This window comes from Cinclus cinclus, chromosome 4 (assembly GCF_963662255.1).
Source record: "Cinclus cinclus chromosome 4, bCinCin1.1, whole genome shotgun sequence".
Classification (NCBI taxonomy): domain Eukaryota; kingdom Metazoa; phylum Chordata; class Aves; order Passeriformes; family Cinclidae; genus Cinclus; species Cinclus cinclus.
This window is the reverse complement of record NC_085049.1, coordinates 34,812,332-34,834,557: the sequence shown is the minus strand read 5'-3', so window position 1 is coordinate 34,834,557 and position 22,226 is coordinate 34,812,332. Positions and strand designations below refer to the sequence as shown.

The 22,226-nt window shown below is 38.8% G+C and overlaps 1 protein-coding gene across 1 annotated transcript in view; it reads right to left on the bottom strand.

Annotated features, from left to right (window-relative positions):
- Positions 1-19,075, bottom strand: part of ASZ1 (ankyrin repeat, SAM and basic leucine zipper domain containing 1) — a 35,961-nt gene extending 16,886 nt beyond the window's left edge. The window contains exons 1-6 of the mRNA XM_062491075.1: positions 18,971-19,075; positions 17,903-17,999; positions 12,650-12,772; positions 9,538-9,649; positions 1,920-2,031; positions 1,547-1,681 (exon numbers count right to left, since the gene is read on the bottom strand). Coding sequence (XP_062347059.1) covers positions 1,547-1,681; positions 1,920-2,031; positions 9,538-9,649; positions 12,650-12,772; positions 17,903-17,999; positions 18,971-19,075 — 684 coding nt within the window. The remainder of the gene's footprint in view (positions 1-1,546; positions 1,682-1,919; positions 2,032-9,537; positions 9,650-12,649; positions 12,773-17,902; positions 18,000-18,970) is intronic.
- Positions 19,076-22,226: the final 3,151 nt, after the last annotated feature.

The window sequence follows — 22,226 nt, the reverse complement described above, 5'->3', positions numbered from 1 at the left end:
AGCCCAAAAGATAAGCAGGCACATACCATCTCCCACCAGCAGACCAATGCCCAGCCACTCTCCAATTTTATTGCTGAGCATGATGTTATAGGGCATGGGATACCCCTTGTGTCAGCTGGAGTGAGCAGCCCAGGGCTGTGTCCCCTCCCAACCTCCTGCTCACTCTCAGTCTACTTGCTAGAGAAGGGGAGCAGAGTGAGAAACAAAGATGGCCTTGGTTCTGCACAAACACTGCTCAGCGATAGTTAAAACACTGGTGTGTTATCAACACTGTTTTGCTCACAACCCTAAAACACAGCACCATACATGCTGTTTGGACAAAAAATAACTTCCAGTCAAATTCAGAATAATACAAAAGAAAAATACTTTTCCTCCCAGAAACAGTTTCTGCAGACATCTTCTGTATGACAGCCCCTTGGGCTGGCAACAGCCTGAAAGCAGACACTGAAGCTGGAAGAAGCTCGTGACCATTAATATCTCAATATTATCTGCAAGACTTTGCACCAACTGTGTGAAAGTTAGCACTTTGGGTCAAGAGGCAAGAGCCGTCTCTCAAGAGTGACAAGCCTGTATTCTCTCTATGTCAGAGAAAGTTATAAGATTATATGGCTGTAACCTGCTGAACAAGTTGTTTATCAAAGGCAGAAAGCATTTGTAACCCTTTTCAGTAACCTGAGCTAGCAGATCACTGAGCCTCAGACACAGATCTTGCTAGCTTCCACTGACAGCTCTCTGAATAGTTACTATTTTTGCTCCTGCCTAGCCCTTTCTGGCAGAGGGGAAAAAAAAAAAAAAAAAAAAAAAAAAAAGGGAAGAAAAAGAAGCTGTAAATTACAATTCATAAGAGTGAATTATACACCTTTGAAGAGCCAGTGTAAAAAGACACATCGTTGGTAAGAGCAACTCAAAACACACAGGAATACGGTCTGACTAATCCACCACATATCATCTGATACCAGCATCAAACATATTTATTTTAGGAGAATACATGTCCTCTTCAGTAGCTCTCTATATTGGTAATTAGCGGCTGCTCTTTCCAAGATCTGATGGCCAATTTACTTTATTTTACATCTTCCTCCAGTGAAGAGATATTGAAAAGGGCCAGTACCAACTCCTCTCATTTTTGGCTTCAGCCTTTTCACTTCCAAACTCAATGAGAAACTATACTCTAAAAATCAGTTAGGTATCTCCATTCTCTCGCATACTTTGGCAGATAGGCAAAAAAAACAACATATTTTTCTACTTCTCATATCAACACTGTGGACATGAAAAATCTCTGTTTTGCATTCTACATCTAAAGTCAATGATTCTGACAGAATAAAGAAAAAAGGTTTCTAAAACACTACAATATAGCCTTTACAGCACTGTGAAAAGCGTGACATAACAAAAAACAGTCTGTTATAAACATAAATGTAACAGCATTAGTGTTCAACTAGCCGCTATAATGTAGTTATTAAAGTTAACACTTCTACAGAAAAATATACAATTAATGAACAGATTTTTAACATAAAATACATAATTTACATTTCTAAGAGAAATTAAATACCTCTAAATGTTTATTGATTTTTGCTAGCTCTGCTGCTGTTTTTTCATCCTTGGTCTGTAGATTTTTGTCAGCTCCCAGCTCAAGCAACTTCAAAATTACACTTTTATGTCCATGCTGTGCTGCCCATATTAATGCCTGCAAAGAACAACTTTGTTTTACCAACTTCACATATGAAGCAAACCCAACAATTTCAATCAATAAAGCACAACCCAATATGGAGACAAAGATAATTAATTCAAGAGGATCTCCAAGTAGTGTTAAAGCAGAAAATTCTCAGGAATGTTTCTCAAAAAGCTATACTTTGAAACTAGCTAATGGGTACTTGCTTTTAAATTTTTTTATCATTAAATACAACACACAATAAATCACTTACTGTATACCCATTCTCATCCTGGGCATTTATGTGTGATCCATGAGCAACAAGAAAAGCAACAACCCGAGGATAGCCTTTTCTAGCTGCATACATCAGTGCAGTCATTTGTTTCCTGAAAGAAAAGGTACCAGATGAAATAAAGTATGTCAAAAGGCAAAAAGAAAAAAAAGGTGGCACACTTCTATTTTCATTCAGAAATTATTTTTAAAAGACACAGCCTAAGTGGTATGTTCTACAGGCAGAATAATTTTAATCCAAAGTTTGAAAAAAATATAGTTTCATTGAGAGCAAGATGTAAATCACAACTAAATACTTAAGAGAAAGAATATTAAAAATAACAACTATGTTAATAAATGCAAAACCCTCTCTGGTAGAATCATTGTAAGCAAAAGAATCACAGCTCATACAGCTCTTACTGCTGTGGAGAGGCATGATGCAATAGCAGAGGCTGCACACCCATTAGTAACAGTCAGGACCACCCCCACCCTGAGCATGCCCAAGAGAATTACACGTACAGATAATACTGAAGGACTAAAGTACTTTTTAAGTACTAAAACTAAACACAATCATAATATTTTTGCCCTTTATCCCATTTTTGTCTTCTGTTTACCGAAGTTGCCTCAGAGAAGGTTCAGATAAGATACTAAATTCTTTTGCTTTCCCCACTTAGTGAGTGGTTAGGCATTGGAAGAGTTGCCCAGGAAGTGGTAGAGTTACTGTCCCAGGAAGTGCTCAAAAGGGGTCTGGATGTGACACTCTGGCATACAGTTTAGGAATGGTCACGGTGGTGCCAGGTTGATGGTCAGACTACATGATCATAAAAATCTCTTCCAATCTTGCTGCCTACTGTTTCCTGCAGTTGCTGAAGGAGTACACTTAGACACCACCCTTCCCGTTATTCTGATTTTTTACAACCCAAAGCCATGAGGACAACAGTCTACTGATCTTAGGGTGATTCCTAATGGTATCATACCTCATTATCATCTGTGCCCTGAAACTATTACTGTATCTTTAAGACCCTGCAAAAGGGGACCTTGTGTGTTTGTGTGGAGGTTGCTTTTATGCAGGAGCTTTTAAAAGTTCTCCAGCAAGGTCTCTTGGGTCTCTTGCCTGTGTGGTATTTGCATCGCTGCCTGCTTGATGTTTGCTCAGGTAATGGCTTTTCTTTCCATTTTGTTGTCTGCTTTTTTTCCCCCCTCAGCTCAGAGAACCTACAGCTTCTGAGCTACCTTGAGGGTGAATTCTGCAGCTGCCTGTCTGAAAAACCAGGTGGGCACCATGCTGGCCAAAGTGGAGCAGAGCCACCCTGCTCTAGCCCAAGACACTGTTGACTGCATCGAGCTGGGGAGAGGATGCACTGAGCAGCTCCAGCCCAGCTGTTTCAACTGGTGTGCCCACTGCTGTGCCTTGCCACAGGGAAGCTCTCTGTCTGCTGCTGGAACAGCTCTGTGAGACTCCTGCCTTCCAAGGAGGGCTCTCACACCATCTTGTCACTCTGTCATACAAAGCCTGAAAGTTCTCCCGCCAGGCTCATTTTGGGAACAGGTGGTTTCCAGCACTTCAGCTCTCTCTTCGTTGAATTGGGGTATGAGGTCTAGCAGTAATTTACTTTTTTTACCTCCATGCCTTTTGATATTCTGTTTGTTAATAAACTGTTTCTTTCTCTTTCATCTATTGTAATTAATCTCTTATTGGTGGAAAGGGATTGTCGGAATACTTAAAGGAGATGACTCATTCCAATGTTCTCCTTTGAATTGTCTCAAACCAAGACACGATCTCATGCTTCTAGAGATGCTTACAAGATGAAGCCATTGTGAAATATTTCTCAAAAGCTTCTGTTTGCAAAGCATCTTTGACACATCCTTGGTGAAACAAGATTGCAGAATTAAGGAGAACAAAAGGCAGTACTGGAGGAAAAAGACTTATAGAGTTTCTCGTTGCTACTAAGTAATAAGACTTAAGCTAAAATATTTTACTACTGTTGTTTAATCAAAATCTATTGTATTTTGAAAAGCAATAGTTTTTCATGAAAAATATGTATTTCTTGTAATGTATAGCTCCATGTCAAAAACCTGCTTTCTACAGATTATTCTATTTTGCTAGGATATACCTGAGGGGAGGAATGCTCTTCCCAACACTGGGTTTCTTAATACTAAGTTCATCGACCACTAGAGGGATCCCCAAATTCATATGTGTTAAAGCAACTGCCTTAAAATTTCTGCCTCCTTCCAGAGAGTATTGCTAGAACTAAGGTTTTGCACAACTTCCTTTGGTTTCAGTCATTCATACAAGGATAATGTTTTGTCTTACATAAACACAGTTAAAAGTGTACTGAATGAAATGCAGTAACTTTACAGATTTGAAACAACCTTATGCTAGAGGAAGAAGGTCAATCACACAGAGACAATCAAAATGAAAGGCAACCAGACCTTAAAGACATACAGTCAACAACGTAAAGGAGCTTGGCAATGAAGCAAAAACACTTGCATCAGTCTAGAACTAACTTAGTTAATCAACACTACAAAACCAGAAGTTCTGACTGTATGTGAGGAGACATTTCACCACGGAGCACAGCCAGTCAGTGGAACTGGTTGCACAGAGAAAATTTTTGGTCTCCATCTTTAGTGGATTTCAAGATCAGATGGCAACTTAGTCCAATTTTACAGCAGACGTAGCTTTAAAGAAGTCAGACTAGAAAACCCTAGAAACCCCTTCTTACCTGAATTGCCCTGTGTACTTATGAAGATTACTATAAAAATAGAGAAATACTGTAATCTCAATCTTCAACTTAATAACTGATGCCTATATATCTCAATATCTCTATAGGTCTCTATAGAGATGCCTATACACAGGAATCTATATTTTAAAGAAGGAGAAGAAGTTGATTATAACCTAATAATTTGCAGCAACAGAACTCAAACTTGTTTGCCCAACATCGACACTCACTCACAACATTTATTTCTTTTCAGTGGTAGGTAGCCTTTGATGAACTTCTCATGCCATCACCTTTGAAGTATTTACTGTTTACATCTGACTGCAAAAATTTCATTTTCATTTCTCCCGCTTTTTTTAAATTCTGATACTATTTCACAATTATCTTCTGCTTTTTCAAGGGAAAAATACAGGAAAAAGCCTGAGGCTACAGAATAGACTTTTCTCCAAAGAATATAATGTAGTTACAGTTGTATAATACTGCAGGGATGGTATCTGAAATCAACACAACAACGTAATTACACTAAAGCCACTAAAATAACTGCTCCATTTGCAAGTAAAACTCAATAAATACAATATTTAAAAGGTTAATCAACATGATTGTGCAATTAGTACTGCAAGCATTCTATTTTAATACTTGAGTTTTAATTTCAAAGCATACAAGGTGTTTCAGGATAGAAACACATGCATTGCTGCACAAATTTGCACCTCTACATGCACGAGTGTCCTGCGCCACTCCACGAAAGCAGCATCTATTTATATGTACAGCCACAGGAGGGAGACAAGAGCATTGGGGAAAATAAACCTCGTTTTCCTAACCCTACAATGAGCCCCCACAACCACAACAGCAAGCTTTAACATGGCAAATGTTCATAGACTGTAGTGATAATCATCCAGAGAGATCTTAAAAATCCTGTCATCATTTTGAGGAACTGCTGTGTTTCAGCAGTCTGGCTTGCAGGTGACCTTCTTGCCCAAATACCCATTAAATTCTTTTGTATGGTACAATTTGACACATGAAATTTTTCCATACTGAATATGATACTCAAGTAATAAATAAATGAAAGCTTAAAAGGCATATAAGCAATTTATTAATTAAACTTCTAACTATCTTTCCTAGCAGTTTTGCAGCACCTAGATAAAAAAAGCAGGGTCTCATGCAAATGAAGAGAGATTTTTGTTTATTTGTTTTTATCTTTAGAGTCATAGAAAATTCTGAGTTGGAAGAAACCCACAAGGGTTATAGAGTCCAACTCCTGGCGCTGAACATGACAAACCCAAGAATGACACCACATGGTTGAGAGCATTGTCCAAATGCTTCTTGAGCTCTGTTAAACTTGGTGCTATGAACATTTTCCTGGGGAGCCTGCTCCCATGCCCAACTACCCTCTGGCAGAAGAACCTTTTCCTGATACCCAATGTAAACGTCCTCTAACAGCTTCGCGCTCTAAGTCTTCCTGCTTTTATATCAAGACTGGAGAAAAAGACAAAAACGGAAGCTTTTTCAGTTTTTAGGGCCATCCAAAACTTTGTATGCGACACGTACCCAAAGATACAACCAGAAGTTCTTACAGGCTCACTTCACCTTGTCAAAAAAATGGGGCAAAATTTACATCACAAGACAACAAGCGGAGCAGAACAGACCTACTACCCTGAAGCCTCCAATCCTGGATAATCAGGAGCCACAACAGAACTGGTGATAAAATTTTATCTCCTACATGGCAAACATCTGACTCTAAAATGTACTGCATAGCTGTCACTAAACTGAATCTGTGGTACAGAATTCACCGCACTTGAAAAATAAACGTGCTTATGTTTGGGATCATGATCTCAAGCAAGACAAACTTCACCTCCCTGGAAAATTTCCTAAGAGAAAGGAGAGGAGACGTCTCCTATTTACACACAGATTTCCATCCACTGGGGAGATACCACTAGAAAATTCATTATTTCAAGTTGGTGGTCTTGACAAGTTGCAAGTAAAGTCTCATAACTGGATATGTTTTTATTAACTAGACCAGTGTATCAATTAAAAACAATACTAGAAAAAATAGAACATGTAGAAAACAAGTTAACCCAGAGTTTAGTCTCAGTCTTTTCTTACTGAGATCCCAAAGCAAGGAAATTATGTTTCAAAACACTATTTTAGTCTATTGATCTGTAAATGAACAATGTTTCAGATAAACAGGAAGCATCTTCAGAAGCTTTTGAAGACACTTTCCCCACTCCACTGCTGCACATTAAGCCTGGAACTGAGAAATCAAGTGGCAACAGTGTGTTCACAGCAACAGAAGATAATCTATTTGCCCATTTTCTGGCTTAGTGGAATTTAGTGATGAAGTGGGAACCCCTATATAACAAGTAATATTGGAAGAACATACTTTAGTGTAACTAGGAAAGCACTGCAGATTAAAAAAGGTTTTTAAAAAACACTACTTAAAGATTTCCAGGCCTTACAAAGGGATAAAGTATATAATAAACATTTGGAGTCAGAGGAAGGTGAATGACATGAGATAAGCAAAACAAATTTCTCAGGGTAGCACTCACTTAAATGAAGTATTCAGGCTATAGTAGCTCTACAATGGCTATTCACAGCAGGTCTTACAATGCCTTCTTGCTTCACCTAGCCATTACTCTATTTGTTCAACTTTCAAAACACTTCACCTAGCACTTATGCTTTGATACACTACATTCTCATCAACAAAACTGTTTTTACAGCCACCAGTAGTCAGTTTCCAATTTTGATTTAGCAAAAATATCGAGTTATCCTAAGTACTGAATACTTTCTTCTCAGAACCGTATCCCCTTGCAAAGAAGCCATCTACCTACCCATTACTAAACTCATCTTTCTTTGCATTTCAAAAATCACTTTCTTTCCCATTAGTCCTTCCCCACTCCAAACACTTAATAAATTAGACCCACTCCCTCCAAGTTTCTGTGCATCACCTCCAGATGACATAAAATAAAAGAGCCTACTGGTTGCCTTGATGGTGCAACAGAGAAAGGATAACTACTAAGCTCAGCCTTACATGAAGGTTAAGTATTCTGCTTTGCATTCACACACATTCCAGTGGCTGGTGGACAAAAGAGAAGCTTCCTAGAATCATTCTGGTTCTTACATGCTAAGAAAGCCAAATAATGAGAACCTCAATTCTTCCCCTGTGGTAAGCTGATCACACAGGAAGTACTGACAGCTCTGATCACTACCACAGAACATCCTGTTTCCGCTAATGAAACAGGTGAAATGGGACTGCAGTGCCACAGAGAGGGGTTGTTTGATCCCTTATTGCAACATAAGGCAGTTTTTTGTGTTTTATTCTTACTTCTGAACACTGAGCAAGAAGTCCATGAGAAACAGCAGCTGTTGCCTGAGCAGACCCAATGATGGAGTGGCATGCATGTATGTCAAATACCAGAAAAGCATAAAGGCAGCTCAAAGGTTTGAGGTGACAAGGTCTGGATTTTTCAAGCCTCTGCTTTTATTTAACACAACTGTGACAGTACTGATTGCCACTTAATTTATCTTTTCATTTGAGAAAGACTACTACTGCTAAAGTAAAAAAAGCCACAACCAAATCTGCTGGATGCATGAATAAAAGTCATGTTAGCACAAGGCCTAAGGACACAAAAAGATAGTAAACAAATATTTGTATATAAAGATCAACCATACAAAACATACTCTAAGTTTATTTATAAAGTTTTAAAATTAGAATTCCTACCTCTTGAGTCAGCTTCCACACTCTTTTCCCCCAAAGTTTAGCCAAAGGCCTGTCCAACTGCAAACCTGCAGCTCTGCACTATCACTTACATTTCTAACACCCAAGACAAAGTTAGTAATGCAAAGACTTCCCCCATTTTTTAAAGCAGGAAGTTCATTCTAACACCCAGTTATCTGACAACAACAAGATGTTATTATTTCAGAGTATGTAGCTTCCTCTCCTCTCATGAACGATCTCATGAACAATTTCTAGTCTCTCTGATAAGAATAAAAGAACAGCATTTAAATTTGGTACTAGACATCAGCTGCACTTCAGCAGAACTCTGCTTCCTCCTTGTCTATCAGTACCATGCTCATACGAGGTTCAGGGCCGCAAGTAATTGAATTCTACCAAGGAAAACCAAAGGCGTTCAGTTCTATTATTTTTAGAGAGCTACTCAGTCTATATATCCCAGGTAATATAACAGAAGAGACATCGTATAAAAAATTCTGTTAGATGAAAAACCAGATGACCTAAACAGTTATTTTTTTTTAAGCAGAGGCAAGACAGTTTATCCTAAGGTCAGTCCAGAATTAGTTTATTTTTGATGTAAAATGAAACATTTCATCAGACTGTGTAACTACAGACATCTCACAATGCACTGCTTCAAACTGCTGAGACACAAAGTTACAACTGAAGGACATTACTTGTTTCTAAAAGGAGCTTAATCTCTTTAATACAAATTATTCCAGATTGCACTGGAATAAATGCATTATATTTACAGAATTTTGTTTTCCACCGGAAGCACTCTGTGAAATGAAGACAGCCAGATACCCACAAAAAGTTCAAAAGTAGGATATGAATTTAAATAAAGAATGAATTGATTTAACTTCATCCCTATGCAGAAGAGGCAAAATGATTTAGGAAAGGCAGAGGACATATTTCTTGCCCTTATATTTCAGTCACGTGAATAATTAAGATTAATTTTGATTTTGTTCAGCTGAAGAATACACTTACAGTTTGATAAAGCTGATCACAATCTTATTTACTCAGGTTAACAATTGTACTAATAGACATAAGTATCTGGGTACTAATCTTTTCTTATACAGCAGTGAAATTGCAAGAAGTATGCACACTACACTACCACCAGCTATGTCTATATAATAATATTAAATTCTGTACTGTATTCACAGGTGTGGGGTTTTCAATACCTGCAAGCAAGGTTAGGGTCAGCATTCCTTGACAGAAGCAGTTCAACAGTGTTCAAGATGTTCTCCTCTGAAGCTTGCGCAGTACATGCTGCCATCAACACAGTATATTTATCTGTTTGGAAATTCACAGTTAGAGAATTATAAATGTAAATACCACGCTGATCAAAAAGTTCATTTAAAAGTCTTTGTATTTACTAGAGTTGCTACTGAGATGTTGATACTCTACAATATTTGGAAAAGGCTAACAATCTTGTTTTCCTGTCTGTGAAAATCACTAGAATGATCAGGTAAGACAAAGGCACCTGAGGAAATAGAAAGATGAGAGTGAATCACAGTAGTAAAGTGTCTATTCCTACTGAAGTTTAGAACAGCTTGAGAGTACCCCAAAGCTACAGTAGGAGCTTAACTACAGATGCTTATTTCTCAAAGCACATTCCACACCAGTAGATTCACTCCCTGTTCTCCCCCTTCCATTAAATGGAAGTAACAGCTGCAATGGACAGAAAAAGGTAGATGAAATGTATTAAGAATACACAGTCACACCAATTTTGGGGAGAACAGAGGCCCATACAAAAGACACTTCAAGCAAAAGGGCTTCTTAAGAAGGAAGAATTAAATTTATTAACTTACTATGGTCCAATAGTGGCAGGAGAAGTATTCAAAGTATTGCTTTAGATGTGGATTTAAAGAGCATCTACACAGTCCATAGGAACACCAGCATATTTACTTCTCCAGCTCCGAAACCAGCTGGGTGTTACGTACAACCTGGGCTCACAAATCAAAACTGTGCAAGCGCTGCTTGCCCACAGAACACAGGAGACCTCCTTTTCCATGATTACCATGGTTTCCATGTGGGAAACATAACACCTCAAAGACCTCAGTTGGCCTCAGTGTCTTTTTAAATGACTTCCATTTGAATAACTGCCCATTTTGTTTGTTGTACAAACTTATTCACAAGTTTCAACATGCCTCCATCCATTTAAGAATTATAATATTACGAAATATAGTATTAGCTGCACCTACCTCATATCCTATCAAGTGTTACAACATATTTTCTAGTTTTCTTGTAGAAATTTTAAGACTATGTATACTTAACATTTTCATTCTTCAATGAGTTTAGATTTCATTATATTTAAACATGAAAAGTTTGTTATGTACGTTACCCCCACTGGTCTCATCACTTCTTGTCCTCCACCTCTACAACTTAGTTCTACATTTAAATTCATTTGGTTTTTTAATATTTAATTTTAATTATATATGATATAATTTAATCATTTAAATATTGATTAATATTTAATCTTTAAATTTTCAACTGCCTCATGTAGAAATTACTTGACACGCTGACAAATTTTTACTCAAAATGTTTAACCTGATTATCAACTGGAAAATGAATGGAAAGATGGCAGGACTTTAGATAAAGCACTGTCAGTCTGGAATGGCATTTGGGAGGAACCTGCAGTTGTGCTTGTATTCATTACTTCAGCCAGCGATAAAGAGCGGGAAATTAATTCCTGTTAGCCTACCTATAGCTCATACATGTGAGCAAGACAGGAAAGAGAAGAAACACCTTGGAATTCATAGATTTCTCTTTTACAGAGAATAACTGATTAAAGACTGCAAAAAAGGTAAGTTTATGTTCAGACAAGATAAAAACTCCAGTAGGTCTGGTGAAATTAATTCCTCAAGGATGCAACATTTTTGAACCCATCACACAGCAAATGACATATTAGTTCTTGTCAACTACCAAAAAGGGTAAAATTAAGTCACTAGTTATAAGGAATGACTGATGAGTGACTCAAGGTTATTAACAGTACAGATGTCTATTACAATTATATGCATTAAAGGGTAATTGTTATAGGATCACTTGTATGATTGCCTGCTGACATAAAAAATAGCAGGAGGGCTGGTGAGATTTAGCACCCTCTTAGGATAGCACAGCTTTACTGAACATACGTGGCCTGACCCAAATCAATGACTTAGAAGACTGCTCCTGGCTGGACTGTACTCTGCTGCCCATATGCCCTAGTTACTGTTTCCCTACACAGCCTAACAAGGAAACAAGCCAAGAAACCTGATCCTAGCAAGGTGCCACTTTGGACAAGGACAGTTGGTCACACAAATGAAAACATTCCATGCATTTGGTGATGTGGTCAGCCTAAACTATTGCCCATAGCAGTCTCTGCCCCATTTATAGCTTTCTACAGCCATAAATAAGGAACAGGTTCAAGCTGTAGGCATGTACATAAAGACATATAGCAGTTCTCTGAAACTGGCTACAAGGACAGTGATTAGAAGTATCATTGCTTTTGGTGTAGGCAATCTACTCTAATCTCATTCTCTGATCAACTGCTAATAAGTTCGAGAAAATTTTCAGAGTCAGATCTGTACCATCTGCATTTCAGTCTACTACTACTACAGCAAATACTGGCAAGTTACTAGAAAATATGATTACTGCTTTTACGTACTCGGCAGTACTGTGGGATAAATATTCCAGTAAAATGGAAGAGATTGAAAGAAACCAAAATTTAAGTAGAAAAAGAGTTATTATTAGGCCAAGAAAATTGACAGAGGAACTGATACTACTTAGAAGCTACACTGAACTCTTTCAGGAAAAAGTGATCTAACACAGTGAAGAACAGTTTTCTTAACAGAAAAATTGCACTATAGTTTTAGTGAATTTCATATTAGTTTCCCATGAACTGGAAAGCTATTCATGTTGTTTGAGATGCTATACAGTTTCTGCATGTACATAGTTCATAATCAGATAAAACACACTAAGTTTTACCTGTACAGCTTTATACTACAATTTTTGAGCAAATACTTCCAAACACTTTTTAAAAAAGTACTTGGGATTTGGGAGGTGAGGGGCAGGGGCAAAAGTGTAATTGAGAAAGAACAAGACAATGCATCAACTGATTCCAGACCAATTCCAATAACACAACTGTTACTTTAAAACTACTACTTTTCCTTCAAAACTGGGAAATGTAGAGTGGGTCTCAGTTCCACCGAGAACTTCTGATTTTCTTCCCTACACATGTAAACAAGAGAATAAGGATAGGGACCATATCTGGTAGTGAACATTACCAGCCAGTATTTTTCCTTCCCATCTTACCTATTTCAAAACATGCATTAGCACCTCTGTTCAGAAGAAGACGTACTACTGCAAAGTTAGCCACACTAGCAGCACACATCAGGGGAGTCCATCCAAACTGAAAGCTAGTTTCTATGCTGATACCTGTCAAAAAATATGAAATTAAAATCATGAAACTGCATCACAACAAACACACCCTTTATAAAACTTACTATCAATATGTATCATTACAAAGGTTACACACTGTTTGCATTTAGTACAAGGGAGAGAAATCTCTTACAGCATTTTCTTTTTTTGTAATACATCTTTCTTTAGAACATCAGAAAACTACTTTTAAAACTGACATCAGTGTAGCCCAGTTCTCAATCCAAGGAGTTAAGGACCACAGAAAGACTATATTAAAAACCTCAAACATTTAGCTGCAAAAGTAATTTCATATAAGCACACAGAATCTGTTTTCTCCACTTCTGGGCAACAGCTTTCTTCAATCAAAAATGAAAAAATGTTATTCTTGCCAAGCCAAGAAGACTGCTGTGGAAGCAAACTCCTTGTCAGGCAATTAGGATCAAAACATATAGGATTTTTTGCTTCACAGCTCCTTTTACTCTCTGTCCTGCAAGACAGTTAGCTAGCAGATTTGTGTTCGGTACTAACAATATAATCTCAATAAAAAGAAGAAATAGGAGACTATGCAAGTCAAACAGATTCATCAGAATTGTCACTCTTTATAATAGCCAGAATGGCTAAAATGGCTAGAAGTATGTCTGTCAGACAGTCCAGCTCTCCCAAATGCACTGAGAACAAGTACCAGACTGAGATGCTCATCTAACTTTATAATAAAAACCCATAAGCAAAGTTTCCATCAGCTGGTTCCATATTAGTCCTACAGTGATCATGGATAATCAAAAATACTTCTTTAGGAAAAAGCACTCCAAATAAACCCCCAAAACTATCCTAAGAAATTTGTAACAGTTAAGCTACATGCACACTTTTTCATGCTAAATGTGTGCTTTTCCTGCCTTGGTATTACATCAAAGATGTGTTCAGTGTAGCAATATAAAGTCATTAAAGCTGAGGGCCTAATTACTTCATTGCTCTTGGATTGAGTCTTTAATTTCTTGAGATCACTGGAATTGTAGAATCAATAAAGAGGTTGCAATTCGATGAAAGCCATGTGTTGAAACATTCTAACACCTGCAAGCCACAGAATTTCAAATCTCCTTAGCAATGTACACATATTGGCTGCAGTTAATGTCACAGGCACAATGGCCTATCTGCAGTGTAAAAAACTTCTCATTGAAGCCCACATAAGTTTTACAAGGGGACCCAGCAAATGTCCTTTATCAGTCATATCAGAACTTCCTTCTAAGTCACTTCAAGATTTTAGAAAGTCTGATGCTTAACAGCCCAACTGAAGTAATATTTGTAAGAAAAATAAAATACCCAAAAACTGTCACACTGTCAGCCTTAAAAAGTCTCTCTTCTTCATAAGAAAAGCAGTCCATATAACTACAGCTCCCAACTAGAGCTTTTTACTTTAATATATATCAGAACAACAGTGACAAATTAACTATATGGCAGTCATATACAGACTTACTAAAACATTTGAGAAGGCATTTTCCTCAATGCTTTCTTTACATGTACAGCAGCTAGTATATGCAATGATGCTGGTGCTTCTTCCAAGTTCTAGAAGTAGAATGGTCTACCTGGCAATATGTTGCTTGTCCTGCATAATCTCCTACCATCTTGGTACTGACTGCCTTGAAGTACCACTTAGTGTGAAAGTCCCAATGCAAACAAGCTGTAATCCCAGAGGAAGACAAAGAAAGGACAACTGAAACATGAACAGTCATGGAGCTTCTTGGCTGCCTGGTTATAGGAGTTGTTGACTGAACCAGAAATGTCTCACCTTGACGACCGCTCAAATAGGTTATTACTCTCATTACATGAGCTGTTACTGAAGTAAGCAGTGTTAGTTCAGCATTTTAAATGGCCGTTGAGAAATCCTTGAGATTTTCTGCTTGAGAAAACAGTGAAGCTCAGAAAAATTTTCACTGTTTAGTGAAAAATCAGTCCAGATCCAACAGCCATAGAAATGATGCTGCTACACTCCAGAAGCACAGGTCCAACCCATATTAATGCTGAATGTGTATTCCCAGCAGGTGCGTGCGCGCACACACGCACAGCACTGGCCACAGTGATCAGCACAAACAGAGCACTCTTACGAACACAGTAGCACCAATACCATCCTGTCATCCATCCCCTCCAGCTGCTGGCACCACAGACACATGGGCCTCTGACCTCTGGTCTCACTCCTGCGACTGGCACAGCTTTTACTCACCCATCTCTACAGTCACTTGGCCCCCAGGCACAAGGGCCTTTTGTTACAGCTGGGAGCCCCTTGTTCCGAGTCTGTAATTTGTCTGCACGTGGTCTCTGCTTCTCTGAGACTGTCGAGGTAGACTAATGGCTTCCATGACGGGTCTGAGAGGAGCTGGACCAGGGCATTATTTGGGCTCCCCCACCTGCCATTATCTGTGTTCCTCTGTAGGTATGAGCAGGGGAGCTTTACAGTTACATGGCCCCACAAACTACAGCTAGGAGACAAACCAGATGAAACATTCTTCTTTACAGTCTGAGTTACAGATAAATATCTTCCTGTTTAAGCAGCAAAGGGGAGACAAACAAGCAAACTCTACAGCAGAAACCACGTGAAGAATATGAATAATAGTGAAGTGAAAGTACAGCAAAGTAAGAATTGCATTCTTTTTGTGATTCTTACTGTTTCTCCCATATCCCTTCTAGACATTCTCTTGACTGGCTAATAACACCTAGAGTAGAAAGGTTGTTTTTACAGAGAAAAATGTAACTCTGCTAAATAATTCCACTTCTGACACCAAAAATATGAGGTCTTGACTTTCATTCAGTTAAAGAACAGCTGTTAGTATTGGAATCCATTCACATCCAAACACCATTTACTTGAGGGAATATTCTAAAATGCTTGATTCTCTAAGACTTTTCTCCAGGAGAAGTACTGATTTAAGTCTGCCTGCACTTAGGTCTGTTCCCACATGATGTTAAAGCTGAGTCATATTAGAGCTGCTGATGTCTCCCTCTGCTGGGCCAGCTACAGTGTCCACCTGACTCAGGGTTCAGAGTTCTAAACTGGCCGAAAAAAATATTCTCACACACTAGGCACCGTCCCATTTCTGTTGTTTACTACTATTTATAATTCCCAGAACTGGCTCACAAAAGATGAGATGAGCTCCAGCACTCATTTAAAGATATAAGTGGAATAAACTGTTGAAGGAAAATGGAGGACTTGACTGTAGTTATATCTTTAATCCGCCTAAACTGTCATAAGGCCGTAACTTTTAATTCCATTTTAGGAAATGGAACACATGAATTACGTGGTGTTAAGTATTTTACTCCTCAAGCAAACCAAAATATCCAAATCACCTTTGAAGGTGCTACTTGTCTGCATTACTTTTTGTAACATGTACTTCAGAAACCTTTTCCTAAGGTGCCATTTAACAGAAGTGGCAAGGAAAAACACTGTGCTTGTCCACCTCCTAAAGAAGCTCTGCAAAACTGCTTCAACCTCAAAAATACTAAAGCAACAGCTAACCAAGCCAGAAGACAACACAGTCTCACTCTACCTGAAAGAATAACCCCAACTGTTGCTAGGAAATCCACTTCCAACACAAACCTTGAATTTGGCTGACTGCTGGTACCGAGCCTCCTACAAGCTCTACCAAACATATACTATACCAAACATATACTAGAGGTATTTCTGGAGGCAAACATTTAATCTGAGAACAGATCCCCTGAAGGACAATGTTACCTTTCTTCAGAAAGACCTCCATAATTGGCACTGTATTCTACTGCTTTGCAGAGCAGTACTGGATGGGTCAGAATTTACTGTTGATCCCATTTTAAAGAAATTACATATTCTTTTATAATACTATCTTGTTCGTTTCAGGAGACAGGAAACTAAACTACATGTATCCTCAGCCTGAATCTGTGCCCTTACAGAAACCTATTACCATCTTCCAACAGCACATAACTGCCCACTATGTAGCAGGCATCTGCACAGAAAGTGAACTATTGCTGTTTGACTGCAACAGAACAATTTCAAATGGATGGTGTAGCAAAATAAATAAACAATCTGATGCACAAACTGAAACTCTACCCATAAATAAGAACGTTATTTTCTCAAAGCAAGATAGATGTATTTCATGCTTGCACTGCACTTCTTGCGTTTCAGTCTGTGCAGCAGTTTTGCTTAATTTAAAAAGAAAACCACTCCCTCATTGTGCTGAGAAACAGTTGGCTTCTAAAAGGGCAAATAATGTCATTGTTTCAAAATTCAGAAAAGCCCATTCCTAACCAAGAAACTACTTTCTTCCCTAAGACAGATTTTCCTCAGAGAACAAGCCCTTGGTTACTATATTCTCCTTGCTTGCTGAAGCAGAAATTCCTGACAATTATCACTAGGCAGGTCAACTCAGCTATGCAGTTTCTGATTGCCCTGGATGCTTCAATAAGTGATCCAATCTTCCTAACACTGATTAACAAACACATTAAGGACAAATACAGACTAACAGAACAGGGAAAAAGGCTTTCAGTGTTAAAACAGACTACTTTTTAGCAACAAATGCCACAAAAACCCTGTTAGACCTTTCAGAATCACAAAATCTTTGTTCAGCTGATGTTGCCAGGACAGCAATATTACCCAGGGCACATACCAGACACCTAACAGTGCTGCGGAGAGGAAAAAAAAAAAAAAAAAAAAAGGGAAAAGGAAAGAATTTCCAAACTGACAGAACATTAAATTAAAAAAGGTTAGCCTCCCTTTCTTACCCCATGCTGTGCAACTTTCAACACCAAAGACCACTCACTGAATTCTCCTCAATTTAAACCTAACTTCTAATTCAGTGTTTGTAATTGCCATTTGCATGCTAAATATGCATCTGAAAACAAAGAAAAATACCTTATTTCATAGTTCAAACATTATAGTTTTCTCAATTTTCAGGGCTCCAAACTGACAAAAGAAACATAAATTAGAAGGGATGTTCTGGAATACTGAATCTGAGTCACTGAAAAAGAAATTTGATCTTTCAAAATAATGTGCTGAGTGCATGCAGAACACGTGAATGTTTCCAGGAAAAGATACAAAGTCTTGTTTAAAATGAGAAAGTTTAGTATTCTTGCTATAATTCAATAAAATAAAGTTCAATAAAAATATTCAACTTTGCAACTGACTTTCCTCACCCGAGTTTAAGAGTTCTTCAATTAATGACGCATCACCACGAAACAGAGCCTTCTTTAATGCCTCATTCTTGTCTGCCTGCAACATTTGATCCAACTGCTAGATAAACAAAGAAAGATTAAGTCAAAATAGAAAAATAAGTCAAAATCTGGAGACTGTCACCAGGCAAAGACAATACAGCTTGGTTTCAGTATAAAAGCACTAATAATTTCTGAAAGGACATAGCACAGAAGAGAGGAAAAAAGCAACATAAAACTCTTGTTCTTCCCTCTCTGTAGATCTGTCCAGGGTCTACTATAAAGCCTAAGTTTTAAAATCAATTTCTTCTTAGAGGTTCCATTCTCTGAATATGGAAATATCTTCCTTCTTAACTGACCTTCCACGCTGCTCTCAATTTTACTTACCATTACTTGATTTAAATTAAGATTCTTTTTCATCTTATGACACCAGAAAAACTTTGCAATGCATTTATGTACCTTTTTTCTTTGTACATATCACATATTGTGAAGTACAATATTAAAAAGTACAACTACCAGATATGAAAGTTTGAGCTTGAGTCAAGGGACCTCGGTGACAAGCTGCCTGGCCTAACAGCACAAATCCACAGCTGTGAAGGGTCACAGTTCCGTTATCCTAATTCTGTGCTGACAAAGGCATTTGTAGTGCCGCATCATGAACATTCTGGCAGAAAAAAAGCACTGACCAAATGATTAGTTTATGCATCAGACAGTTGCCCAATTTAAGTTATTTTCAAAAGCACCATAGATTTGTTCTGTATTAAAGCTGCAGATGCAGCTGAAGACTGCTGCTAGACCTGTATCAAGCATACAAAACATTTACATACACCTGTAAGCAGAGAACTGATTATTCACTAGTTTCCTTAGAGACAGAAGTGGGTATGAAATGAAATCATCTTTTAGCATAAGCTGTTACTTCCCATCATTTTAACTTAGAAATACACAAGTTTTACAACTCCCCTCCACTCACGGTTCCAAGTCGAGGCCACCCCCCACCCCGAGACCGCCTGGCCACGGCTGGCGGGCCCTAGGCGCAGGGAGGCTAAGCCCCACCTGCGGCTCCTGCCGCACGACGCCAATGTCCCAGTCGCCGTCGTCGCTGTCGCTGCCCTCGTCGCCGCCCGCCACGATGCGGGACGAACACACCGCGGCGGCCATGGCAGCTTCCCGGGCACGCGCGTCCCTTCAGCGCAGGCGGGTCACGTGGCCGAGGCTGCCGCTTTCCCGCGCTCCCGCGCCCCGCCCCCGGCCCCGCCCCTCGGGCAGCGCGTGGAGCGCCGCGGGCGGGAGCTGTGCCTGGGAAGGGAAGGGAAGGGAAGGGAAGGGAAGGGAAGGGAAGGGAAGGGAAGGGAAGGGAAGGGAAGGGAAGGACGGCTCCGGGCCGGGCACGGCACGGGGAATCAGTGACGCAGGTGCTATAAACACGTGGGGCTGTGACACCCCGCACTTGTATCTCCGCTGCTTTGTGGGTGCTGGGAGACGCAGCAAAGCCGCGTGCAAAGCTGTGTCTGTGGCCGGTCCGTATGTGCAGGCTCAAGGTAAAAGGTGCGGGCTCCTCTCTTTAATGATGACGTCATGGAGATGCTCTTCGCGCGCCGTCCCCCGGCAGCAGGCAGTGACGTCACGGAGGTGTGTGTGCGCGCGGTGTCGCGGAGCCCCCGCCTGCGGTGGGGACATTCCCGTGGGAAAGCTGAGCGGCAGCCGCGCCCCGTGAGCCAGGCTTCCGACCTCCGGCTGCCTGCGCAAGGCATCGCTTCAAATCTCAGAGCTGTGGTTACCGTTCTTCCTGATGACCGGTGATAATGTCCGTCACAAGGCTCCTGTGAAACCCTTTGAAGAACAAATGAGCAATGACGTTGTGTATTTCATCCTCCTTGAGCTCATCTCAGACCCTGTCCCGGGCTGAAATGAAATTGAGCATCCACTGACAGAAGAGGAGTTTGGTCTTTGAAAAGAGTACGGAGTGATAAGTGTAGTCCTTGTGCCCATGACACTGTAAAAATGTAATTCTGGCAAGTTAACATTAACAAAAATTACCGTCATCTTGATGAGAAGGTGGCTGTGGAAGTTTATTTATTTATTTATTTTATTTTTTTGCTTAACTTTTGTTTCTTAATGTGTAAGGCAGATTTTTTTCTTATGTTGGGATTTGTAGGTTAGCTGGAGTTATGCTTAAAACATACTAAAAACTAAAAGTTGCACTTACTAAAATAGAAGCCTGCATGGTCTGCATATTTCAATTGTGCCTGCTTGATGTTTTTAATAGCTGCATTTTCTGGATTTTATTTGCTTGTCTGTTAAATATGACAGCTTGTTTGCATTAAAGTGTAATGAAAGTCAGATTATTAACAACCAGAAACTCTGGTGTAAGAATTAGGTGAATATTTTGAATGAACTCCCATGAAAGATAGAAAGGCAAACCTTCTTTTCACACAACCTTCCTAGAGCAAAGGTTGCTAAAATTGGCTCAACGGTAATACATGCTTCTAAAGGCTTAGCTTTATGTGCTTATTTTGGATTTACCTGTATGCACTAAATTGCTGTTTTAAATATTTTGGTAATGAAGATATAATGTTTACCATGTCTAATAATTGAATGGTTTTGTAGCCCTGTCAGCTCTTGTAACTGACAAAGATGGTAACTTTTATTCAAAGTTTACAGGTTTTTTTATTACTGGTCTGAATATTTCTTATTTTCTGCAAAGTAATATTTATGCCTTTTTTGTGTAGCTTCTCTGTATCTGTATTGAATCTACCAATACTCAACTTTACAATAACCAAAATCAGAATTAAGCTTCCATATTATTATTATTATTATTAATTTGGATTAGCTGTACTATAGAAGATGGACTTGCAAGTAAAACTTATATCCCTAGCAGCTAAGCTCTAAAGACAATTGAGTGTGACATATTACGACTGACATCACGTGTTCCAAGAGAGTTGTTTCTAACTTGTGCTGGTACTATGAATAAATTCATTACCTTTAATACGCTACCAATTGTTTAGTATTTGACAATTGTGATTTATTTGTACTGGTTCAGGTTTCAGATTTGGAGATGGTTGGTTGGTTGGTTGGTTGGTTGGTTGGTTGGTTGGTTGGTTTGTGACTTTTTTTTCCCCTTTTCTCTGCATTATAACCCATCCAAATTAAAATGTCACAACAGACACTTGAAACACAACCTGCATGCTGCTGCTTTCTCAAAAGCCACCACACTAAGGAAGGTGATTTTCATTAACAGGCCTGATAGTACTGAGTGCTGAAAGAAAAAATCCCAACTCCTTTTAAAGGCTTACAGTGTAGAAGAATCTTGCAGCCAGTGTACCCAATTGCTGTATCAAATGTGAACAAGGCAATCATACAGAAGCTGGAAGTAGGTGATCTCTCCTTTTGTTTGTGCTCGGTACTGTAAATCAGACATTGTTGATATAGGCTCTCCTACTTCTTTTCCACATTCTTCTTACTCCAGCTTATTTGTGACCTTGAAGTCTGTCTTCATTTTTCAGCTGGGCAGTTTTATTTTGGTTGACAGCATGGTAAGTCCTGGCTGTCATCCATATTTGCCAAATATCAGTGTGTTTTTACTTACTCCTACAGGAACACTTCCCAACGTCTTTTCCTTGTTGCTGTGCAGAAATCATGTTATATGCAGGAGGTGATTATAGAATGGCTCAAGCTGGGAAAATTGTAAGAAATCATCATTCTCAGAGAGCCTTAGTAGCTCTGGGTCTATAGAATTGACAGATTACCAGAAAATATTGAACTGGGACATGGTAAACTAGCAGCTGAACAATTTCCATGGTTAAGGGCTGTACATCCAAGGATTGCATAATTTGAAAAAAGTCCCATAAATTAGCACAAGTGATTGCAATTTAACAGGTCACATTCATCAAACAAAGTAGTTTATATTGTCCTGGATGAATTTTCAGCTGACTTGTAAATGGCTGTTGCATCTCTTATATTCAAGGTTTTTTAAGGTATATTTAAATACAAAGATGGATACTTATTCTCTAAAAAGCACTTAAGGGGTCTGTGTTCTTTCTGTGACCTGAAATCACTCTTAGTGTTAAATCAGTTTTAGTTTTGCCATCCTGAATTTTTTTATGAGGTGCTTCCCTGCAGCAAATTGAGTTCATAATTATTTCAGTCATTGTTCTAATGGACTTAAAAAGATGGAAAGCATCTCATTTTATCTGTTTTGCTTATAATTCATTTTTTATGGCTGTGTTCCTCATTTACCAAATCTATCTGGATAGTACCTGATCTAATTTTTCATGCCAAGCACATGAGTATAAATTACATACCAACTGAT